This window comes from Perca flavescens, chromosome 17 (genome assembly GCF_004354835.1).
Source record: "Perca flavescens isolate YP-PL-M2 chromosome 17, PFLA_1.0, whole genome shotgun sequence".
In the NCBI taxonomy this organism is placed as follows: Eukaryota; Metazoa; Chordata; class Actinopteri; order Perciformes; family Percidae; genus Perca; species Perca flavescens.
In genome coordinates, this window is record NC_041347.1 from 4,022,565 (window position 1) to 4,048,830 (window position 26,266).

At 41.5% G+C, this 26,266-nt stretch overlaps 1 protein-coding gene across 2 annotated transcripts in view; it reads right to left on the minus strand.

The window, feature by feature from the left end:
* Positions 1 to 26,266, minus strand: part of tk2 (thymidine kinase 2) — a 45,918-nt gene that overhangs the window by 18,774 nt on the left and 878 nt on the right. Inside the window, exons 2-7 of one of the 2 annotated variants that reach the window (XM_028603213.1) lie at positions 22,384 to 22,424; positions 20,398 to 20,472; positions 19,900 to 19,953; positions 18,793 to 18,882; positions 17,725 to 17,798; positions 16,003 to 16,091 (exon numbers count right to left, since the gene is read on the minus strand). In XM_028603213.1, the coding sequence (XP_028459014.1) occupies positions 16,003 to 16,091; positions 17,725 to 17,798; positions 18,793 to 18,882; positions 19,900 to 19,953; positions 20,398 to 20,472; positions 22,384 to 22,424 (423 nt within the window). Of the gene's footprint in view, positions 1 to 16,002; positions 16,092 to 17,724; positions 17,799 to 18,792; positions 18,883 to 19,899; positions 19,954 to 20,397; positions 20,473 to 22,383; positions 22,489 to 26,266 lie in introns of both variants that reach the window. The other variant, XM_028603214.1, reaches the window with a different exon arrangement.

Sequence of the window (26,266 nt, forward strand, 5' to 3'; positions counted from 1 at the left end):
TCTACGGACGACTTTAGACTCCGTTGCTCCCCTCAAAAAGAAGATGAAGCAAAGGAAACTAGCACCTTGGTATAACTCCCAAACTCGCAAATTAAAACAAATCTTGCGTTCCACCAAAGTGGAAGAATCTCGTTTGGATTGGCAAGAAAGTCTCAAAACCTATAGGAAGGCCCTAAGAAAGGCCAGATGAGACTATTACTCATCACTAATAGAAAAAAATAAGAACAACCCAAGGTTTCTTTTCAGCACTGTAGCCAGGCTGACAGATAGCCACAGCTCTACTGAGCCATCCATTCCTCTAGCTCTGAGTAGTGATGACTTCATGAGCTTCTTTAATGATAAAATTATAACAATTAGAGATAAAATCTATCACCTTTTGCCCTCAACTTCTAACGGTTCACCTTTAAACGCAGGAACGCTAGAAAGAACGATTATTCCCGACATATACTTAGACTGCTTTTATCCTATAGACCTTCAACAATTAATGTTAAAGATATCCTCAGCTAAGCCATCTCTTAGACCCCATCCCAACGAGACTACTCAGAGAAGCGTTACCCGTGGTTAACACTTCATTACTAGATATGATCAATATGTCCTTATTAACAGGTTATGTACCGCAGTCATTTAAAATAGCTGTGATAAAACCTCTTCTGAAAAAAACCACCCTCGATCCTGAGGTCTTAGCAAACTATAGACCTATATCTAACCTTCCCTTTCTCTCCAAGATCCTTGAGAAGGTAGTCGCTAACCAACTATGTCATTTTCTACATAGCAATAGTTTATTTGATGACTTTCAATCAGGATTTAGAAAGAATCATAGCACAGAGACGGCACTGGTGAAAATTACTAACGACCTTCTAACTGCTGCAGACAAAGGACTTGTCTCCATTCTTGTTTTACTAGATCTTAGTGCTGCATTCGACACTATTGACTTAGCCCAGGCCATAAAGCAAAATAAAATATGTAATGCCCAGATTAAATCCAATAACAACTCAATATCGTGATTTGCAGATGATATTTTACTGTACATATCTGAGCTTGAGGACTCTGTTCTAAAAATCCTTAAGATCTTTAACAAATTTGGCTCAATCTCCGGCTATAAAATCAATTGGAATAAATCTAATCTGCTCCTGTTGAACAACAAACAGGTGACATCAGCTATTAGTAATACAATACCAAAAAAAGAAATTACATATTTGGGCATCACCATCCACACTCGCTATAGCGAGTTGTCCAGGACAACTATGAAACTATACTAAGTAGTGTTCAAATGGATCTGACTAATTGGTCTGCGCTGCCGGCATCGCTACGATCCAGGATTGCGGTTGTTAAAATGAACATAGTTCCTCGTTTGAACTTCTTAAAGGGGTGATGGAATGCAAAACCGATTTTACCCTGTCATAGTTGAATAAAGACAGTTTGGCGGGTAAATAGGACATACATAGAAGCTCAAAATCCCATTGACACCCCTTTACTATGAAAATCTCATATTTTGAAACTGCCGCTGAAAACGGGTGAAGCTCAACAAAGCTAGTTGCTTATGTAAGCATCTCAGGACCTGTACCTTTGTCACGCCCATGGGTGTATTAAGAGAATGGTCACGCCCCAACATTTACATAAGCTTCTGAATCAAGGTCGCGCAGATCTCTGCTATTCCATTACAAAATTCACTTCTGAATCTTTTTTATGCGAGAAATCAACTATGTAAAGCTCAAATATTGGCCGTTTTACAAAAATGGATGGCTAATTGCAAATTTTGTCTGACTGTGTGTCGGAGTTCAGTGGCCGGAGCTGCCTGGGTTGCTACATCGCCACCCTGTCTGTCCTCCTTCACAGACCCCGGCCTGCTGTGAGCTAGATTGAGCTCCGTCACGGCCGGCAGCCCGCGGTGCTCAATACCCGCGCAAACTCACCCTTTCTGGGTGACTGGACTACCAAACACCGCTGCCCTGAGAGCTCCAGGGCCTGCAGCTCGCTTTTCTCCCTCCCCTCTTCCTGCTAAATGGCCGGTGTGTGACTGAAAGCCAGCGAGCATGTTACACCCGCAATCTCTTACCGTAGGTTCCAACTAATCTTATAATGGATATGTGTGTTGAGTTATTTAAACAAACAATCTGGGGAAATAAACGCCTCTTGTCCATGAGTCTCATTGATAGAGCCCGCGGTGAGCTGGAGTCCATCAATGAGAGCTAGCTAGCCTCCTCCTAATGAGACCTCTGAAATTCACAAAAATGCATTAAATTGAAATCCGAAATTGGACAAGTGTTAGCTAAGCTTTGTAAGACGTTGGGGAACCTGTAATATATGCCGTGACAAAATTCAAACTGTAAATGTACTATAGTTATGCCGAAAGTGTAGCTAGCTAGCTGCTCCTCCTAACAAGACCTCCGACGTTCACAAAAATGCCTTAATTTGAAATCGGACACAACGGTTAGCTTCATAAGACCTTGGGGTAGATGTTATATAAGAGGCGTGACGAAATTCAAACTTTAAATATACTATAGTTATGCCAAAAGTGTAGCAAGCTAGCCGCGATCTTTTCCCATTGTATCGAATGGGACATATAGCTAGCTAGCTGCTCCTCCTAAACAAGACCCCTCACGTTCATAAAAATGCCTTAAATTTAAATTGGACCTTGGGGTAGCTGTGATATAAGTACCGTGACGAAATTCAAACTGTAAATATATTCTAGTTATGCCGGCAGCCGCCCCGGTAGTGCAGTAGTCCACAAAGGGTGACTTTGCCCTGGGTATGGAGCCCAGCAGGCTGCCGCTTTCTCGTCAGACTGTGTGGAGCTCCTAAAGTCCGATACGTCTTACTAAATTTGCAATTAGCCGTCAATTTTCGTAAAATGGCCCATATTTGACCTTAATATAGTTGATTTCTCGCATAAAAAAAAGTCTCAGAAGTGAATTTGGTAACAAAACACTGCAGTGTCTGGAATATGAGATTCTGTCGCGTCTCTAATGTGTGTATGGGGATTCGCTCAACCAACCAGCGCACAGCTCATCTAAATATTCATGAGCATACCATATTTGGAAGAAAAGCTCTTGTTACAAAAAGGGCCAAAACACAGGGATGGATAAGGGCCAATAAAATAACCAGGCCATTTTCAGCCCAACCAATGTTACATACCCCATTAGGAGACCTTGAGGAACAGTGTGAAATACCCTATATAATCATTCTATCACCCCTTTAAGTACAATACCCCCACCAATACATTTCTGGAAGAAACTTGATGTTATTTATACTCTAGACCAGTTATTCAACGGGGAAGGTATGTTGAGCTTTGAGGACCTGAGAACTAGCTTTGAGATCCCTAGGACATCCTTTTTCCTTTCTTCGCCTAAGATCAGCCCTAAAATGTTATGGAGTACCACGGGGAAACAGTCTCGAGACCCACCCAATCATTAAATGGCTTGTTGATTTTCCTGCGAGAGAATTAGTGTCCAGGATTTATGCTAAATTGATGCAAGTATCCTAGGAGAACTCCCAATAGTAAAGAAATTAGAGTGAGAGCTGAGCCCGGAGGGGAACGTAATTAATTGGGAGACAGTTTGGGACAACATTTCCCACTGTTCCAAGAACCCAAATCACCAGCATATCCACTTCAACATGTCATAGGACATATTGGACACCTCAGAAGAGATAGTCTCCAAAGGCATTCCTACTCCCTACTGCACGTTCTGTCAACCTGAACAAACTGGGGCTTTTATTGCACATGGTCTGGGAGTGTGAACAGGTGCATGAGTTTTGGAATAAAACAACATCAATAATATCGGATGTGATAGGATGTCGAATTCCTACTGACCCGATTGTTTTGTTACTTAATGACGACTCTAAATTACATCTGCTTGGGAGATAAAAGAAAGTTTGGTTAGCTGGCTCAACCGCGACCAAGAAAAGGATAGCTCAGCGCTGGCCCCCCCCACTTGCTTTGTATAAAACAGTGGTTGGCGTATTTTCTGGACATAGATGCTTGAGCTCTCTACAGCAAGGATTAACAAAGCCAAATAATCGACTATAGACCTATGGAAAGGTGCAGCAGCACACGACGAGGCAAGGTGTGATTTCTGTTTTTGTTTGTTTTTTTTCCCCCCTTTCTTTTCCTCGAGACCGCCGAGGGTGGGGGGTGGGAGAGGAGGGTTGTTCTTGTTCAAGTGTGTTTGTATGTTGTTATTGTTTAAAATTAAAAATTTTATAAAAAAATGTATCTTTAAAAAAAAAAAAAGTTGTATATGCATAATGTATTTACATTTTCTTTTGCTAACATGAGATATTTACACAGCTAAAAGCCATATTTAGCATTAGCACACGTTATTCATGTTGCCAGATTTTGCAAGATTTTGTTTCTGAGACAGAAACAGGTCTCGAACAAAGTTAATTTTCTCCTTGTCCTTTGTCGGCATGAAAACGCCATTTTAGTGTCAGAATGTTAGGAAGATATGTGGCTTGTGAAAAATGGGTTCAATGCTTACCTTAATACTATGGGGCAAAATAATCCGTCATAATCTGGGTTCATGTTCACTTCTGCCATTGGAATCAATAAACTTAGGCAGGGTTTTTCCTGAACTGAAAGTTTTGGCGCTCCCCAGAGGTTTATAGCCAGCGCCAAAACGTCTGATTTTCAGCAGCCAGCCTCCCTCTTATCCACAGCTGCTAATCTTACACATGCTGCTGGTGCTAAGACAGCTAAATTACATTGTTTTGACTGGAACTGAACGCTCCGCTGTGAAGCTAGCAAGTACAGGATCTCGGTTTGCAGAGTTCAGGCTGTACCGGACTCTCCTGGGATCTTATTTATAAAACTGTAAGTAGGATCCTTACTATAAGTGTACGTGCGCCCAAAATGGCGTACACGGATAAAAAGTCAGATTTATAAAACTGTGTGTACGCACACCTGTAAGCAATGTTCCCTTTATAAATCCAGAGATTACCTACAAGCATGCGTGCGTAGATCAGCCTTTTATCCCGCCCTGTACACGCCCATTTTAAACCATAAATAGTCAATGCAAAGCACCTCGTGAATGCTGATAATTATATGAATGACACTGGCAGTTGTTACACCAAATCATGATGACTGGCGGAGGAAAAGCAAAAAACTTCTCAGACGTTTGGGAATTGCTGCAAATTGAATTATAATTTCGGCATGTTCTTGCACAGTGTATGGAACCCTGATCTATAGACTACATATAATATGTCCAAAACGGCAGGCATTACGGCACTCGGGGACAGCTTCAATATACCAGACGTATATAATAAGATTTAACAGAACTATATATTATATATCCAAACAAGCCTTAGTGATAAAGTTGAAGATTATATATAATATTTATTAAAAAAAACACTTAGCTGTCTGACATTTCCCTCTGGAAACAGCTGGTTTCCCCCAGAACGGCAAGGACCTGTATTTGGGCCGGGATGGCATGGTTCCAGCGCGTTGCCCTCTCTACTGGACCCAATTCAGTACATAGATCCAAGAGCCCAGCTACAGAAAATCTAAATCGGCATATTAGCCAGTCATCGTCATGGTCCCTGAAGTCTCTTTTTCTCCTGATTCTTCCATTAGCACAGTCCTCCTGCAGAGCCAGCAGTGCCATCATGCAGCATTACGCACGGGTTCACCGCAGTATTTATATGTTTACAACATATTGTGATTGTTAATACCTTGCCAACACAGCATCAACTAGTGGTATCCCCCACCCAGAGATACAATTTGAAGACGAAATAAAGTGTAACAGGCAAACACACTTTTCTTCATGCAGGTTTTGTCACCCACCGTATTAAAGTTCGGATTGATAACGAGGTCATTAAGGGTAACAATTGCGCAAGCTTAACGGCTGTATTTTCAGACTTTGACATTTAATGATATATGCACAGTTTTAAAGACAGATATTAGTTATTTACACTGTTTTCTGCAGCTATCTAATGGTAGGGTATTTGATGCCATCCTGTATTCCATGCAGTCGGGCCATCCCCTCCTCCTGTGCTTGGTAGCGGACAATGTGACAGTGCCGATTAAATATTAAGAACACATTTTTATTTAAGATTTGAGTTGGAGGTGTTTATGGAACTCAGTACAAGCGCAAATAACACTGCAGGATGTCATCTTCATGGTAAAGTGGATGATATGGAGTGAAAGAATGTGTGTGAGGAATCAATACTGGAAAATATTACGAGTAATCTTATTCCCATTTACCCTCTCTGCAATCTGACTTCAGTTCAGCTCACCATCTGCGTCGCCAATTCCCATGGGTCAGAGTTTGCGTGGAGGACCACATATTCTCCCGTCAAGTTTGTTTTTAATAAATCACAACCTTTGCGTGGGAAGTGGCGTACGCTATTTTTAAATAGTGTTTTTTTTGCTGCCGGAGGCTCCACGCAGAGCTTTCTCCGTAGCATACAAGTGGCCTGATGTTTATACTTGTGCGCTGGTGTGTGTGTTGAGTCGCCGTGTGTGTGTGGGGAGCTGGTGAGCGAGGGAGAAGTAAGAGAGTGCCGGCGAGTAGTGACTCTAGAGTCATATAGTGAGAGAAACAAAGTGTCTCCCCTGTTCTTTCTGACCACGGTGGGAAATCTGGAGCAGGAAACGTTAACCATCTTGTTGATTTCATGTTGTTTACGGAGAAGGAGATGGATGGAAGCTATGACGACCAGCCACGCTGAGGAGGTACTAAAATCTGCAATGGAAAAGGGACGCACAGTACGCCGAGTTGAGCTGAGGCGAGTAGAGTCGAGGCGAGTCGAGCAGGTACAAAAATGTATCAGAATGCAGGAAATAAAGTCTTTGACTAGCATACAGAAAGCAGTTAACTAGTTTTTTATTTTGTTTAGTCTTCATGTCAGCTCCATGGGAAGAAATCAACAACAGAAATCCGCCCTCATGTGGCCGGGCTAGCTCAGTTGGTAGAGCAGGTGCACATATAGAGGTTTACTCCTCGACGCAGTGCCCGCGGGTTCGACTGCGACCTGCGGCCCTTTGCTGCATGTCATTCCCCCCCTCTCTCCCCTGCCTTCATATGTCCTATGGAAATACAAGCCTAAAATGCCCAAAAAAATAATCTTAAAAAATCGGAAAAAGGCTGTAAAGATGTGATGTTTGCCCAGTATCTCTACAATTGATTTGAGTAGCAGCTATACGTTCAGTAATACTTGCCCTGGTTGTTACTATCATTTTGTGATAATTATTAGCAATATGTTAGGTAGTGTAAGAAATAAAAATAATCAGTCAAGCTGGCTATGCTTTATGAGGATACAAATCATAGTTGAATTATAGTTGTGTGTTTAGTGGAAGAGCACTGTGACAGCTTAGTCATGCAAAATGAGAAAAGGATACTGTTGTACTGTTGTACAGCAGCACTGTATGACGGTGGTCAGAAAGCAACAAGAGTGCAGCAACAAAGTTAATATCAGTTTTATATCAGTTTGACCATGAGAATAAGTTACTCCTCAACCTGTGACAGGCAACAGCGGCGCATTGTTCTTTCTGACCATCAGCATAGCTAAAGTCTGCCTAACAGCTGATGAAGAGGGCGTGTGCCAAAAGACTGGGACCAGTCTGTGCACCAACCAGGGGAGGCTAAATCTAAACCACGGTACTCCTCCAACTTTTAATAAACAAATCAAAATGCTCTTAGAGACTGATATATGAATTCATGTATAAGCCAGAAAATTCAGTTTGATGAGAGAAGCCTGTGTGCCTGCTCAACTCGGACCCGTGTACACGTTTATGCTCTTATGATTTTACTTAAATAAATACTTGTTAAACTTTTAAGTCCTCTTCTTGCCTACTTAGTGGATTTTGAAAGACGACAAAGTGATGACCCCGACGTGATCCACTAGGTGGCGCCAGAGGACTTTCCCCTGAATTGAGCAGACAGGATGGACTCCAGTTTTTCCTTCACTCAAAACAGCGCGCTGTCAAAAATAAGGTAAGCAGAGACCTGTTAATATCTAACTTCTGCACATTGAGCATAACCAAATTTTTGAGTGAAGAAGAAAAAGAGTGCCGTTGGTAAATTGAATGAAATCTTAAAAGTATAAAAGAAAACTAAACAGTAAAACAAAATTGCAAAATAAGAACTGTTAACAGAGTGAAAAGAAAGCCTGTAAAAAGCTCCTGGTCTACTGTGACCTGGGAGTTGGGCAAGAAAAAATTTATCTAAATTAGCCTGTAAAAAGCTCCTGGTTCGCCGTGACCGGGGAGTTGGGCAACAAAAAATAAATCTAAATTAGCCTGTAAAAAGCTTCTGGTTCGCCGTGACCGGGGAGTTGGGCGACAAAAATTAAATCTAAATTAGACCTGTAAAAAGCTCTTGGTTCATTGAAATCGGAGAGTTGGGCAAAACTAAGGTTCGAAGGTTCAATGGTCTGACGAGACCTATAAATTGGCTATAAGAGACTCGTAAAAAGCTTTTGATCTACAACTGGTCGGAAAGTTGAGTACATTGGGTGAAATAAAACCGTAAAAAGCTCTTGGTTAGAAAAATCGGAGAGTTGGTTTAATTAGACTTAATTAGAGGAATCTCAGTTGGTTGGTTGGTAGATACTGTAAAAAGCCAATGGTTGGTTATTCAATCGGTTGGTTGGTAGATACTGTAAAAAGCCAATGATTGTGAATTCACCGTAAAAAGCTCTTTGTTAGAAAAATCGTAGAGTTGGTTTAATTTGACTTAATTAGAGGAATCTCAGTCGGTTGGTTGGTAGATACTGTAAAAAGCCAATGGTTGGTTATTCAATCGGTTGGTTGGTAGATACTGTAAAAAGCCAATGATTGTGAATTCACCGTAAAAAGCTCTTGGTTAGAAAAATCGGAGAGTTGGTTTAATTTGACTTAATTAGAGGAATCTCAGTCGGTTGGTTGGTAGATACTGTAAAAAGCCAATGGTTGGTTATTCAATCGGTTGGTTGGTAGATACTGTAAAAAGCCAATGATTGTGAATTCAATGCAATGACAGAAAACATTTTATATTTCGATACAGAGGCAGATTTTGAAGTATATTGTGAAGAGAATAAAATTACTAGAGCACTGTTTGATTTTGAGGTATACTGTGAAGAGGATAAAATTAATAAGGCACAGCTTGAAGTAGAAACAATTACTAGTGAAGTTTCATTGTGTGAAGTGTCCGAACGGACAGGAGAGAATACTTTAGGAAAAGAGTGAAACAGTAACAGGTAGTGGTGACAAAGTGAGTTTAGAGCTAGACTCAGATTTTGAGAGCAACATACAGCAGGACAAGAGACAGACTGACGTTACAGAGTCAAATTGACACTTTGAAAAGCAGAGACAATTGTTCGTTGAAAATATATACGGTTTCTTATATATAGTGTGTTTCGGGTGCTGTTGGGAACTGTATCATGGCATAAAGAAGTGAAAGATTGTGCATACAGTGCTGAAATGGAAGAACTGAAAGCTTTTCTGTTGGTGAAACTGGGGAATAAAGCACCGGGGGGGCAGCAGAAACAATGGGTTGAGACAGAGAAAAAGATACTCTGTAAGTGGGAAAAGGAAGGACTGTTGGCAGACATAGGGAGAGATGAGAGTGTATTGAGAACTTTGAATATCAGAGCAGAGAGTCAGGCACAAGTGGCAGACACAGAATGGAAAGAAAAAGGGAGTAGTAGGTGGGGGCCTGCATGGGGGCGTAAACAAAAGAAAGCCGTGGAGAAAGATGTCACAAGGGGGCTGACTGAACTGCTGGGTAAACTGAAAAGGAAAAATGATAAGTTGGCAACATCTGGTGGCACAACTGAAGTAGTACCAGAAAAGACTAATAATAACCCAACCACAGTCACTGCCAGCATGTACCCTTCCCTGCCACAACCAACAGCACCTCCATCCTACGAGGCTATAACAGTGATTCAAGCTCCTGTGGTGCCAGTAAAGAGAGGTGTGCTTGCAGTGAATGGAGGAGTTCTGGATCTGGACATCCCCAAACACAACGACCTGGCAAATCTGGTGAAATGCACAGCCGACCTGACTGACACAATTGACAAACTAGAAAATCAAATGGAAAACACCAGAGCAGAAATGAGCCAGCTCAAGGGGGAATCCATGGTTGGGACACAGTCGCCATCAGGCCAAGGACCCCCAGGACCATCCACTGAATCACTCCAACTGCCACCATCACAATCAACGCCTCAACTCCTGCCCCAACCTCGGTCCCAGAGCACTCCTAGAGGGGGTCTGCAAGTGAGACCACCTCCTTTTGATCCATTTGTAAATGAGTATGCCCCCTCAGATAAAGTCTCCAAACACTCTGACTACACCTTCTCCAGCCACACCTCAGCGGTTAGCTTGAAGGAATCAGGAACTGACGTATCCTCTACTGACGATGAAGATGAAAAGCAGCACAGAATTACAAAACTCTTCACCAAAAGGGGTCCCCCACACGATGGAGCCATGCAGAAACTGCAGCTGCAAGGTGTGTTTGAAGGAGAAGCAAAGGTCATGGATGAAGCAAGAAGAGAATATGACCTTAAAGACAGACCCAAAAAAGGGGGGACCGGAGCTTTCCATATTATGGAACACCCCTCAACCAACTTTGGAGTGTATGTGCCATTTAAACACAGAGATCTGGAGGGGTTACTGGATGACCTCCCGCCAATCACCCAGGGAGCTGGACCATGTTGGCATCTTGATGTTTCTGTCAAGAACGGACATGTTCATGCCGCTCTTTTCCAGATAAAAAGGGGGAGACAGGTTAGTGCTAACCTACCACAGCTCAAAATTGGACACTATTGAACAAGGACAAACATCAGAGCAATGCATTCACGTTCAGTACTGAACGAAAACTGAAAATACAGAAGGAGCTGAGACAACCCCACATCACTTTTATAACCTCAGCCATCAATTTGGCAGACAAAATGGGACACGGAAAACCCCACAGCTGTGAAGAAGTGGCAGCACAAAAACTGAAACTCAGGCCAGACTTGAAAAACGAACCTCTGCCAGATGCACAACATTGGCTGTACACAGATGGATGCTGCTACAAAGGAGAAAATGGAAATGTGGCTGCTTATGCGGTGATGGAACAACACGCAGACGGTACACACACCGAAGTGGACTCAGGAATAATACCACAACCTGCATCAGCACAAATGGCTGAAATATTGGCACTCACAAAAGCACTGCAGTGGTCAGAAGGGAAAAGGGTCAATATCTACACAGACTCAGCATACGCACATGGAGCGGTGCATATAGATGGACCACAATGGCAGAAGAGGAATTTTCTGACCACCAGCAAGACTCCTGTCAAGCACAAGGATCAACTGGTAACCCTACTAGAAGCAGTAAAAGCGCCAGCAGCAGTGGCAATAATGAAGTGCAAAGGACATGACAAAGCAGACACAAGGGTGGCAAAAGGAAATGAAGCAGCAGACCAAAGAGCCAAAGAAGTTGGAGGGTACACTCCCAGACAAATGACACTGCAACCAGAGGGAGGACCAACAGAACTAACCACAGAAAACAAAAGACATCCAAGAAGAGGCCGGATCATATGAACATTCAGAATGGCAGAGAAAAGGAGCATGCAAGGATAAAGACGGCATTTGGAGGTCACACACTGGACACATAGTGGCTCCGGCAAAGCTATGTCGACTATTGTTCCCAACCATGCACGGCCCCACCCATGAGGGAACCAGAAGAACCCTTACAAACATGAAAGAACTATGGTGGCACCCATGGATGTCAGACATCATCACCAACTTTGTGGAAGAATGTGACACATGCAACAAACACAATAACAAGAAACCATTCAAGGCCCCAGCAGGAAAATTCCCTGTGCCTACAGCCCCCTTTCAAGACATCACCATAGATTTCACAAATATGGGGCCAGAGAACAGAGTAGGGGGAAAAAGGTATCTCCTTGTAATGGTAGACAGATTCACAAAATGGGTTGAAGCGATACCAAGTAAAGATGAAACAGCACAGACAGTTGTAAAATGGCTGAAAAATGAACTAGTACCCAGATATGGCGTACCACAATAAGATCAGACAATGGATCTCATTTTGCTAACAAACATCTACAGAAAGTAGAAGAGGCATTAGGGATCATACACAGATATGGGTCAGTTTATCATCCACAATCACAGGGATTAGTGGAGAGGGCCAACCAGACACTGAAAAGAAAAATCGCTAAAGCATGTGAAGGTAAAAAACTAACATGGGTAGAAGCACTGCCGTTAGCTCTTATGTCCATGCGCAGTTCCCCAGGATCTGACACACACTTATCTCCTCATGAGTTACTGACTGGAAGAAAAATGCCAGGCCCACCCAGGGATGGAGGTCATATGCCATCCCTGGATGTGTGTAAACAAGAATATGATGACTACATGAAGGCATTGACGAGTCTTACTTCAGTTTTATCTGAACAGGTCGCCAGAGCACAGACCCCGGGAGAAGAGGAGACGGTAGGTGTAGGTAGCAGTGTCAAGGTAGGTGACTGGGTGCGAGTGAAAGTCCACAAGAGAAAGTGGACTGACCCCAGGTGGCTTGGACCGTACGAAGTGAGGGAGGTTACCTCACACTCTGTCCAAGTAAAAGGCCGGGCAGGAGCTGCTTGGCACCACCTGACACATTGTGCCCCAGCACCTACACCTTCCCGTGATTTGAGGGAAGTTAGAGCTGATTTGATCAACAATGCCGCTCCCGTTCAAACTTAGGCAATCAGGCCAAGGGAGCGAACCCAGACAAAAATACTACTATGGATGCACATGGAAGGTCTGGGTAGGAATGCTAATATCTACAGCCATACTCGTTATGTTGTTATTTTGGTTCATAGATACCAAATATGGAGGAAGAAGGGAGGTTCAGGTGACTAGAACAAAGGGACAGATCACATTGTCATTTATTAGGGGACACACAAGCACAACCCTATTAGACCTATGCGACATAGTGCCATGCACCACCAAAGACAGAAGAGAGGAAGTCATATACATATGCGTCACGACCAACTCAGACAAGTGGTGTAGCAGTTGGAAGTGTGCCATAGCTAACACAGGCTCAGATTGGGGAAATGTGGGATGTGAACCATATGATATAATGCACCTTACGATAACACATAGGGACCTGAAATCCAGACTGAGTGTAGGTAGAAAGCAGGAAGGACGATGCCAGAAACAGAAATGTAATCCTATATATGTGACGTTGAAGGATCCAAAACAAGAGGATGCAGGGACTTATGTTATGGGATTGTATGCTGAAGGGAAAGATCCATTAGTTCATCATTCGAGTCACAGACCCACGGAGTAATAGCACACCGTCCACATCCATTACTGCCCAGGTTGACGCAATGAACACAGGTATGCGTGTCCTGAAAGACTCTAAAGGGCCATTAGTGAAATATTTGAACCTAGAGGACTTTACCATTGAGGAAAGGTTGGAGATGGAAACTGGTTTCACACCCTCAGGTAACACGTGGCTCAAAATGATGAAATATACTGCTAGAACGCATAAAATGTCTGACTGTGTTATCTGTGCTAAAGCAAGACCTCATTTGGGGACAGTACCATTCCCACTCTCACCTGTGGACGACCTTATTGGTTATAATTGTATGTTAAGTCTTTACAGTGATGTGACCATGGAAAGTGATGTCTGCAGGACCCTGTCTCTCCTGTATGCCATAGTGCGTGCAATACAACTGCCTCCAGGAGTGGTCGCCTACCCTGGTAACTATACTTGCATCACACAACCCAACAGCTCTACCATGAATGTGGGACACCTACCTAAGAAGTTTTGTATGTACACCTACAACACATCTTCATTCGTTCCCAATGTCACACAGTCGATGTTTAACAATCAGAGTAAGGGACTCGCTGATGTCTGGTGGATGTGTGGGACACAGCCCCGCCTTAGACCATCCTTACCTGCTAAATGGGGGGGAACCTGCGCCTTAGTGTCCCTATTACTGCCGATTACCATGCTTCCTATTAGCGCAGGGAAGCTAGAGGAGACAGTACAGTCTACCTACCACAAACATTCCTTGAAGAGGGCTAAAAGATACACTGACTTGGGTTTTGGTACATGGGGAGATCCAAGCACCCCGTTCGGGTCTATAGATAGTAGGGTGTATATAGATGCAATTGGAATACCAAGGGGTGTACCAGAGGAGTTCAAAGCTCAGAATCAGATAGCAAAGGGTTTTGAGTCTATACTGCCCTGGATAACTACAAACAAGAATGTGGACTGGATAAATTATATATACACTACAACCAGCAGAGGTTTTTGAACCAGACTAGGGATGGCCTGAGGGGTGTGTCCGAACAATTAGCCACCTCCTCACTCATGGCATTTCAGAACCGTATGGCACTGGACATGTTGTTTCCAGAAAAAGGGGGTGTGTGCCACATGTTTGGAGATGCTTGTTGTACATTTATTCCCAATAATACTGCCCCGGATGGTAGCATCACTAGAGCCTTGGAGGGGTTGACCTCTCTAGCCAATGAATTAGCAGAGAACTCGGGTGTGGCTGAAAACCTCATCACCAGTTGGCTGGAGGACGTTTTTGGCAAATACAAAGCAATTGTGCTCTGCATGCTTATGTCCGTGGCAGTGTTTGTGGGCATATTGGGGTGTTGTGGATGCTGTTGCATCCCTTGTTGTCGCACTCTGGTGAACAGATGGATTGATGTGGCTCTGACCAAAAAAGATCCCCAGAAAGATGCTCCTCCAGCCTACTCCATGCCCCTGTTGGGGATGGAGGATGGTGATGAGACTGATTCGGACAATGAAGGAAGTGAATCACCAATGTAATGCTATGCTATATTAATCTTGCTTCTTCTTCCCCTAGTGCGGACAATTATTTACCAGTTTGAGGGCCATATAATCCTAAGCTTAGTAGTATTCACACCTGAGGTGTGAAAAGGGGGATCTGTAAGAAATAAAAATAATCAGTCAAGCTGGCTATGCTTTATGAGGATACAAATCATAGTTGAATTATAGTTGTGTGTTTAGTGGAAGAGCACTGTGACAGCTTAGTCATGCAAAATGAGAAAAGGATACTGTTGTACTGTTGTACAGCAGCACTGTATGACGGTGGTCAGAAAGCAACAAGAGTGCAGCAACAAAGTTAATATCAGTTTGATATCAGTTTGACCATGAGAATAAGTTACTCCTCAACCTGTGACAGGCAACAGCGGCGCATTGTTCTTTCTGACCATCAGCATAGCTAAAGTCTGCCTAACAGCTGATGAAGAGGGCGTGTGCCAAAAGACTGGGACCAGTCTGTGCACCAACCAGGGGAGGCTAAACCACGGTACTCCTCCAACTTTTAATAAACAAATCAAAATGCTCTAGAGACTGATATATGAATTCATGTATAAGCCAGAAAATTCAGTCTGATGAGAGAAGCCTGTGTGCCTGCTCAACTCGGACCCGTGTACACGTTTATGCTCTTATGATTTTACTTAAATAAATACTTGTTAAACTTTTAAGTCCTCTTCTTGCCTACTTAGTGGATTTTGAAACACGACAGTAGTGCCACTGCTCACCTTGTGTATTTTTATTTATTGATTTAAAAAAAAATGTATTGTTTTATTGTTTATGATGTCTTTGTGTGGTGTTGAAACTTCTTAAAAAAGCAATAAAAACTGAATTTAAAAAAAAAACATTACAGATTTAGTTCCCAATCAATCTTCATGTCATATTTGTTTTAATGCGTATCTGTCAGAATTAATAAAATTCTTTAAATTGAATAAATCTTTATTAGAAACCTTTTTTGTGAAACTGTATTCATTTGTCACATACAAAAATGTAATTGAGTGAAATTCAATCTCTGCATTTAACCAATCCTAAATATTAGGAGCAATGGACAGCTACATACAGCGTCCGGGGAGCAACTTGTGGTTCAGGGTCTTGCTGAAGGACACTTTGACATGTGGCCGTAGGAGCCTGGGATCGAACCACCAATCTTGTTGAGGGCAGACCCACTCTACCTCTGAGACATAGCCACCCCCAATAAAATACATTAAATGTGTTTGTGTCTCTGCTTTGTGTATTCTCACCAATCAGATCAACAGGAATGGAAATGTTAGTTGTGAGCCAATCGAACCACTCGCTGAGAACAGCATAGTCCACTTCTGGCATTTTCCCACTAAAAAAATCCAAACAGAAACAAAATTGTAGGCAATATGATAATCTAAACCATCAAAGTTTGCCGACCATTACAAATTTTAACATATAAATGTTTATAATTCCTTTAATATTTCTGTCTGTATTAGGTAATTTTGGGCATTGCTAGTACCTTCATTTCACAGGTATTACAGTATCTTCACTGTATAAGCCAAGAAAACAGACATTCAGCCTATTTTATAAACAGTGTCTTTACTGAGACCATTTTATATATTGTGATATAAAATTAGTAAACAATGATAAAAGGATTTATACATATTGCCCACCTCCACTGTGTTGTTTCCTAGCATAAATGGTCTCATCCTGTCAGAAAACAACTCAGCAAGAGGTATTAAATATAGATTAACACCTTCTGTTCTGTAATAGAATCCATCAAACCAGCATGAGAGTTTAGCTGAAATTGTACGCTGTATACAGTAGATCTATTCATCTACTCTGCTGGGGTCTCATATATAAAACATAGGATCCTTACTAAAAGTTTAGGTAAGCCCAAAAGCCAAAAAACGGCGTACGGCAAAAAAAATTCTGATTTATAAAACCGTGCATACGCACATCTGTAAGCAATGTTCCCTTTATAAATGACAGATTACCTACAAGTGTGCACACGTCAATCAGCCTCCTATCCTGCCCTGTACAAGATTTGAGTTGGATTTTACAAGGTGTTTATGGAACAATTGTACAAGCGCAAATAATACACATATATATTACACATATAGCCGATGGCCGACCGTTGACAGAAAAGCCAGTCAAAATGATCAGTCTCCCCGTGTTGGTCCAAAAAGTGCCACTGAACACACCAAAAAGATGAGACGAGACGAGACGTAATACATCTCTATAACAGCAGGCGGCACTAATCTGTATTGTTGCCCAAGAAATGAAAACTGGCAGCTGATTGGACGAACGCGTCACATGGGTTTGTTTTCTCCGGACATTCAAAGCCAGACTGTCATGGCGGCCGTTCAGAATATGATGTTTCTGAAAAAATTTTAAGCGACAAATAGGCCGTGCAGTTGCTGAATCTGTCTTCATTTCAGCTCAACAAAGGTCAGTTTAAAAGATTTGCATCAGATTTTGAGTCCCGACCATGCCTGCGACTGAACACGTCAGGTCGGCCAAAATGAACGCCGACGGCCCCCCAGACTGACGACGCGCGGGACACACCAAACAGATTCAAGTCACTAACCTTGCCAGAGTTATCAACAGCCGATAATCTCCTTGGTGTGTCAGCACCTTTACACTGCTGGATTTACTCTTCGTGATAACGTGGATGATATGTAGTGAAAAAATGTGCGCGAGGCATCAAAACTTGAAAATATTACAAGTAATCGTTTTTCCCACATTTACTTTCTGCAGTCTGACTTCAGTTCACCACCTCACCATCTGCGTCTCCAATTCCCATTGTCTCCAAAATGTGCATACGCAGGGGTCAGAGTTTGCGTGGAGGACCGCACATTCTCCGGTCAAGTTTGTTTTTTTATAAATAACATTTGCGTGGGAAGTGGTGTGCGCACATTTTCAGCCTCGTTTTCATGCCACGTTTATAAATGAGACCCCAGGTCTGATCCAGGCGTGGACATTTGTCAAACCACAGATACCTTTTGAAGAGATTCTCCACAAAGATGTACTTGGCACTGAAGATGGACCTCTCCATCATCCTGACAGGGGATGACTGGAAACAAAAAGAAACATTAAGTACATACAGCTAATTGCCTGATGAGGTCATATGTTTGCATCCCCAGTCCATGGCTACCAATGTGTTTGTCAGCACTGCAGGTTGACATAGTGTATTTGAAAAGATAATTTAGTTTTTTATTTTTAAAAGTGGACCCTATTTTCCCATGTATTGATGTCTAAGTGACTAATGTGAAAAGAAATCTTTGAAACTGGTCCAGTATTGAGCGAGATTGCTGTAACCGTCAGGTGCGAACCAGGCTGCAATGTAATCCAAAAAGGGCAAATGTGCCTCCTTTATTTTGTCCACTATAAGTGCTGTTTTTGCGACTGACAGGCTCAGGTTGTTATTAGTGTCTGACAACATTATGGAAAGGATCCCTACAGAGTAAGATCCTATTTGTTTAACCAGAAACCGCTCAGAAAACCCTGCCGCTTAACCCACCAGACTCTATTTAAATAAACAGTAATTTTAGCCTGTATAGTGCCAGCATATTTTCACATGTAAATGGGTCAATTAAGGGTTTATTTCAACCAAACCAGAGTGGTGACTGTTGATACAGCAGAAAGACTAATTAAAACGGCTTTGGATAGTTTTATTTTGTTTCTGTCGACTTTGAATGAAGTGTATTTCACGATGATAAAATTACTATTTGTATAACTGGAATCTGGTGGGTTTGGCAATAGCAATTTAGGGGAAGTTTCATGTTGAACAAAAAGGATCTTACTATTTAACAAAAAGGTCTATCTCAGTAGTAATCCTTTCCATGATGTTGTCAGACACTTATAATAATAATGTGAGCATGTCAGTCGTAAAAACAGTAAAGTAAAGTAAATTGAAGGTTCAATTGCCCAATAACTTTGTATAACTATGTAATTACAGTGATTTTGCTTAATACTGGACCAATTTTGTTGTTCCATCAGTTGCTTGGACACAAAATCATAGGAAAATAGAAGAAAAAAAACTAACTAGTATACAATAAGACACTTACTCTGGCTAGCATGTGCCTGTCCAGCAAGGTGAGTTGAACATATGTCTGCAGAGTGATGCCCCAGCGCTCAGGATCCTGGTACATCAGAGCCTGTAGGGACAGAGACAACAGCTGACACAACCAGCATGGCGGACCTATAGAACATCAATTCTAGTACCGGACAAACCACTGGAAGCATTTCCACAAGGTTTAAGCTGGATAATCATGGTGTCCATTAGGCTAAAATTGACATGCACATACAGTACACAGGATATATCCAAATCAACTAAGTAGGTCAACTAAGGGTCAGTTCACAAAAGGGTCAGAAAACAAATTTTCTCTCTTCCCTCTACTGGTATCTAACCATGTAGGTAGTTTGTCTGTCTCTGAGTCTTGCAACAAAAAATGTAGCCCCTACAGTAGGTCTGCACATCTTTAGTTTTGTTCATTACAACCTATTCTCCAAATAATTTTATGTCTGAACCGATTTTAAAAGTCTGATGTCAGGTCAACACGATGACAAAATTATAATATTTACTAGGGGTACAACGGATCACAAAACTCACGGTTCGGATACATTTTTGGATTACCACAAAAAAGGAGGGAATTCAAATGAGTTATTAAAAATGTAATAACAATAACTTTTAACAATATTACCTTCTTTCAACAGTAAATTGCTGTTAAAAGACAAAAACAGATGAGAAAGGGGTATTTTACAATAACTTTGAGGTTTACCAGTTTCAAGTAAATGCAACATTTAGTCACGTCTGTGTTGTTTTTCCGACAACAACAGTAACCAAGTGCTAGTTTGTGTCTTTTAGCTAGTGGTGTGCAATATTTGGTATTGATTCAATGGGGCCGGTATCGCCGATACCGGTAACAACAGATTTTAACATGCGCTGTTCACGTGAACCGAAAATTGCGTTGCCTGTATCCTTTCATGGCAACCCTCTATCGAGATTTATCGGCCTACTTAAGTAACAGCAACAGTAAAAATGTATTTCACACTATTATTATGGTTAAACTTTGCAATTGATCCGCAGTTCACATGCATTCCGAACCATGAGTGTTGATCCATACGGACCATGGACCAACTATGGTCCGTTACACCACTAATATGTATTATACCAAAGGGTTGTGTCCACGGACATTCCTCCATTTAGAGACTGGTTCTGTAAGGACCTGGAACAAAAACAAAAAGGAGAATCATTAATGAACATTTCCAACGTCCAGGGTTGTGCTTTCATGACTCAATAGTAACATTGCTAACAACTTGTTGCGCTGAAACACTGGATTTTAGAATTTAATGTTCATCTGAATGTGAAACTGAGACCACACTTTGTCTTTTCATTTTTACTTTCAATTCTTATTTTTCCCACATTTTTTGACTGCCCTAATTACAAAAGGAGGGAATGGAAGTCAAAGGATTAAGGCAAAGGAGGGACGCACACAAGGTGTAAAAAGCTAAAATTGTATTTTATTATAAAGCTTTTAACGTCAAAATCCGACCATGCCCCTCGTGTCAGACAGCAGCCACTCAGGCCAATTTGGGTAACAACTAGAGTGATACTTTCTGTTGGGAGCACATGCACAGCTTTGCTGTATAAGGACTTTGATTTGTTGTACCTCTATATTGCTAGTTTTGCTGAAATACTCCAGACATGTCGTCTTCCCACTGGCAATGTTCCCTTCGATGCAGATCTGAAAACCGTGACAGAGACAGATATTAAAAGGGGAACTATGCAATTTTTTTAGCTTAATTTACCTTAACTGAACAGCTTCGGAGTCATTGGAATAGTTTTATGACTTTTTCGGGTTGAATGGTGGTCGTCTCGCTTCCCCCTAGCGCCTGTGAGAGAAAAATACCACCCTTGCAACTTTTGGTCGGTCAGCAGACCGAGCGAAGAGGCAGACACAAGTAAACATAAGAGCTGCCAAAATCTATTCCGAAGCTGTAGAGGGAGCTCTATAGAGAGACCTGCGAGCAGAAAGCGAGAAAACAGCGAAGAAATGGCCAAAACTGCATAGCGCCCCTTTAACAGGCAAGTCCACAGAAATTATGAAGAAAAAAAGACATTACTATGATATGAGGTATGAGCTTGTATTTTAGCATGTGAAGCATGAGGATTAGGGCTGTGCAATTAATCAAATTTAATTGCGATTACGATTTCGGCTCCTAACGATTTTGGTAATCAAGAAAAACTATTATTTTGCACATTAGGTTTTGCAAGTAAACTCTTATTAGGGGTCCAAGCCCGAGGGGGCTGAGAACAGATCCAGCAGAGCTGTGGAACCCTATTGCTTTCCTAAGGATTATTATTATTTTTCTGTTGATAAAACTGATGTTACAGCCTAAACCGTACATGGTGGCGGGGGGGGGTGCCGTTTTCAGAACTGGTCCAGATCCCTGCAAGGACCTCGGGAAAAACAATTGCACCACTAGGTGGCACTATAGCAGAGATACGCATTTAGCCCTATAACACCCAAACCGTACATCACACATTAAAAATACATATATCCACGCGTTCCCTGAATTCAGCTGACTCTCCTGATATAGGCCACGCCCATTTGTGCCTAGACTTTTATGCTCAAAAAAAACGATTTATCGTAAACCTACTTTCTCTAACTCCTCCTAGACCGTGCGACCGATCTGCACGAAACTTGGTACGTTGCATCTCCAGACCGACCTGACAAAAAGTTATCAAAAGAATTTTTAGCGGATAGAAATTGCACAAATTACGCACAACCAAATTTATGTAGCTAGTTATGAAAACACAAACTTTCCATATCTCGGCCAAAATGAATGCTATCAACCTGGCCACAAAAATAGTATTTTGGGCCTAACTATAATGCGGGCAGTTCTGCTATAGGCCTACCTGTGTAGGGCACATAGGCTACCCAGAGCAAGCTAAAGGTGCAGTAATGGCTAAAATTGTATTTTAGGCTGGGAATGGCATAAACATTAATACATTACATCCACGGGTGCAAGCTGTATGATTATTCACGGTTTGTTATTGTTTCCTAAGGAGAAAGAGTAAACCGCTGGTGACCATATTAACCACCTCAAACATAGTAACATATGTTTATCTGAAAGTAAATACAATATATTAATGTACATTTCTTTGAAATGTTTCTAAACATGTATTTCTTTGTGACTGCATGCACAAGTTACATTTGTAATAACCTAACTAAAACCTTACACTAAACCTACATTTAAAACTTAATAATAATCATATTCTACTGTAAAGAAAAGAAAGAACTAAATATTTAATGGACCAGCACATTGGGTAAATTGTCAGAATATGTAACACTGTAACTGCTTAATAAAGGAGTTAAACTTCCAAATATTGGTTGGGGTAGTTATGTCATCCCTTCACACTAATCGGGACACTTTCTTATTTGGAGTCATCACAGAGCCAGTAAGACAGAGGTTACCATATCTGACAAGTTGCAGCCATCAGAATATGTGACCCCACTGTAACTGCTACTGTACTTATAATATATGGTGACCTCTGAGGACTATAAATAAGAAATTGGTCCAGTATGTACTGTACTGTGAGCAATGTATGGGGAAAAGAAAGCTTCTATTACGATCATATGGGGGAGACTCACCACCGCTGCTTTATTATCCACTCCATTCCGCACCAGCTTCCCTTGGAAGGAAGACAACATAGTGAGACAAGACTTCACTTCCCACAACTCCCTCAGGTCAGTAGGCTAGAACAAGGTCAGAGCAACAGAAATATGAATACACTGTAAAAAAGCCCGGTCTCAGGAGACAACACAGGGGTCATAAACGTCAAACAAACACTAGGCTGTGCACCAAAATACAACAAACGTTCCAGCCAATCACCGACAAGACGGTTGGGAGAGGGATTAGTGTGCATGTACATAATGGGGTGGGGGGGGAAACGACATTGAGCACAGTTGATTGAGTAGCGCGAGTTGTATCTGAAAGTAGCTGTTGGATAGCTGGACGGCGCCGTGAACAAGACCCGGATTTACATTGGGGAAGCAATCCATAGGTGGCGAGAACTACGCCGGTAGAAGGGCTTCCAGTCTGATACGGTGGCTAAGTTCTTACAGGGGCCCGTTTCAGAAAGTAGGTTTAGTGAAAACGCTCCCTCTGACACAGCGCTCTTTCATTTCCTCATTCATTCGGTCAGTCTGTATCAGGCGCATTTTAGCGCAGTTTGTCCTTTTGTCGACGAACCCGTTGATGAAGCTGTTTTCTTTGCAGGGAGTACATACATACATCAGGAGATGATATTGAGGTCCCGACTATAGATGCATTTTCATTTCCAGATACTACTAGCCTACCTATTTGAGCGGTATTGTTTTTCTTCTGTAGTCTATCAGTTATGTAACCTACATAACCTTATCCGTTCTCATATCACTAACGTCACCCCATCGTGGACATGCTCTACATCCCAGCACATTCTTTGTCTCACACTACGTTTTTTGCAAACGGCAGTTTTCTTTACAACATTGGTGATGCAGATTATATTAGTAAAGCCACTGTAGCAAAGCGCCATCAGAAAAATGTGACTAGCTCTGAAACGTTTTTTAAACCTTTTTGAAGTGTAGCCTTTCACCCTCATGCCAATAAATAAAAAGTCATTATTTTTCAAAGTTATCCCATGAGAGCGAACCTACAAAGAAATGGTAACTATACTGGTTGTACTGGCTGAGGTAGTTATTATCGAGCTAGGTTATGAGCAGCTAGCTTTGGAGTGCATCCAACATTCATGACAATTACGGAATCATGGGGGGGAGGGGCGAGCTTGCTCCGTTTTGTTTGGTATTTACCAAGGGGGGTAAGTATCTGTCAACAACCCGTAGCTCCTATGGCGCCATTTTGATGCTAACAAGCACTCACTCGCCATTTGCATTCCATTGACTGGCTATTCATTTTGATGTCACTTCGACGGCAAATAACTTTACATCTGAAGCGTTTAAAGACTTTATTTGTCCATTGTTTATTTCTAAACACGACAATGTATAAAAGGCTCAATTACCTTGTATCTCACATTATGGCTCCATAACAGACATTTTTGTAAAAATAGGCTAACGATTGTGTCATAACCACACGACTTACTGTCGCATAGTAGAGGAATTATTGTATAGTACAGGAGACGCTCACAGGCAGTTTCGACTTACATTAGCTGTTTAAGTTTAATTACTAATGTTAACTAATATTTTAGTTACGAATAATTAGCCTGTGCCCATGTTATCTCCTTACATATACCTACATACTCTGTATCTGCAAGATTGGGAATGATTGAGATTTCTCTTGGCACAGCTACCAGAAGACTTACAACTTTCAGACCGGTTGCTCACAAGGGGGTAAGCTTGCTTCAGAACTCGAACCTCCGATGGCGCCATTTTGTTGCTACAAAGGTATCACCTCTTGTTAGCATTCCACTGACCGCCATTTTTTTTTTTACGTCACTTGACTGCGAATAACTTTACATCTGAAGCGTTTAAAGACTCTATTTGTCCATTGTTTATTTCTAAAGAAACACAAGAATGTATAAAAGGCTACATTACCTTGTACCTCAAGTTATGGCTCCGTAGCAGACGTTTTTGTAAAAATAGGCTAACGATTGTGTCATAACCAAGTGCCTTACGGTCGCACAGTAGAGGAATTACCGTATAGTACAAGGAGAAGCTTGGAGGCAGTTTCGACTTACATTAGCTGTTTAGGTTCAATTACTAATGTTAACTAGCATGTTAGTTAGCAATAATTAGCCTGTGCTTATGTTATCTCCTTACATATACCTACACTCTCTGTCTCTGTAAGATTGGAAATGATTGAGATTTCTCTTGGCACAGCTACCAGAAGACTTACAACTTTCAGACACGTTGCTCACGTCACATTTACGTTCACTGGTCTCCGTCCAGAGCAACGGGGTCTATTGGTCCATTATTGTTATATATATATATATATATTTACTTGGAACTTCAACAGAAGTGACGTCATGCAGTAACTCATAGTGCACCTTTAACTCTTATTTTGTCTTTTGTTCTGAAGGGGAATTCAAAAAGTTAAAGGTATTAAGGGACATTTCACAGTTCAAGGTGTTTTTATTGTTGATTTGTTTAACTGTTTCACTGTTTAAGTTCAATAAATTAAACATCTTTCTGAAAGTCACTGAGAAATCATGTTTTGTCATTTCAATACTGACCAAAATAATTGTGATTAAAAGATTTTTTCCATAATTGAGCAGCCCTAAGTACACATTTATTTATTTCAAAGGACTTTTCCTTCATAAGTCCAGATGTATTTTTTTCAGGTGACTTTTATTTCATGAGGTCTTCTTCTCTGTTTATTCCCACTTCTTATATTCACACAGCCTCCAACCAAAGCAGCTATTCAGCCACAGCCATCAGTGCTCCCTCTCCCCGCCTCCCTCTGTCTCCACAACTTTGCTGTGAAGAGAGCGGATACCAGCGCCGGATATGGACTTTCAGTTCACGGCTGTAGCAACTTGAATTCAGCCAGTGCAAACCCCAGCGCCGGGGCCAGGTTCACAGTGAACGCTGGTGGCTAGCAGAAGCGCTAGCACAACAGCTAACTAGAAGCTAACTGAAGAAAACCGCAGCAGCTATAGCCACAATGTTCCATTTCCTGCATTGCTCCCTGCCACCGGAAATTCCGCCGGATGGCCCTCATTTCGGCCGGATGTCAGTCACATTCCACTTCTTTGTGTAGCGTTCTAAACGAACAAGATTTATGAGGACTATGGGTTGATAAAATCAGTGTTGATACAAGCATCAGTGTTCCTTGAAATGCTTAATTAGCTTCTCTTGTATTGGTGCTCTTTTCCAGGGCATATACTACGCTCAGCTTTATTGTAGCTTTTGGGAAGGGTTATGGTTATGGTTATAGTATTTAGCAGACACTTATGTCCAAAGCAACAAAATATGAATCTTACATAGTTAAAATTTAATTTAAAGTTACTAAGCCAATATTAAGCAAAATAGTAATAATAACAATAATGGCAATACAATATCAAAAATCAATAATAAAAAAATAGCATAAATATACAAATCATAACTCTAAGAATTAATTAATTATTTAAGTGTAAGATCAACAGTTACGTCTTGAGATCCCTCTTGAAGGATCCAAAACGATCACATGAACGCAGAACACTAGGCATATCATAGAATGCACGCATATTTTAAGAGGACTGTCTGCAGGGAATGTGTCTGACCAATCACGGTGGGTGTGGGCCGCCTGGGCCAAAAATGCCAGGGCCGATTTTTTGTCCCAGTCCAGCCCTGCTATGAATAAAATGGTTACAATGTTCAATCAAGTTATTTATACAGAACTCTTAAAATAAAATTCCTTTAAAAGTGTTCTAGTTTTTAATTGACATTTAATTTAACGGGTGAAGTATACCTTTATATTGAAGCCAAACAATTTTAATCGGTTCACACTGAAAGAAAGTATGTTCAACCGTCTTAATATCGCTTTCACAGAATACACACG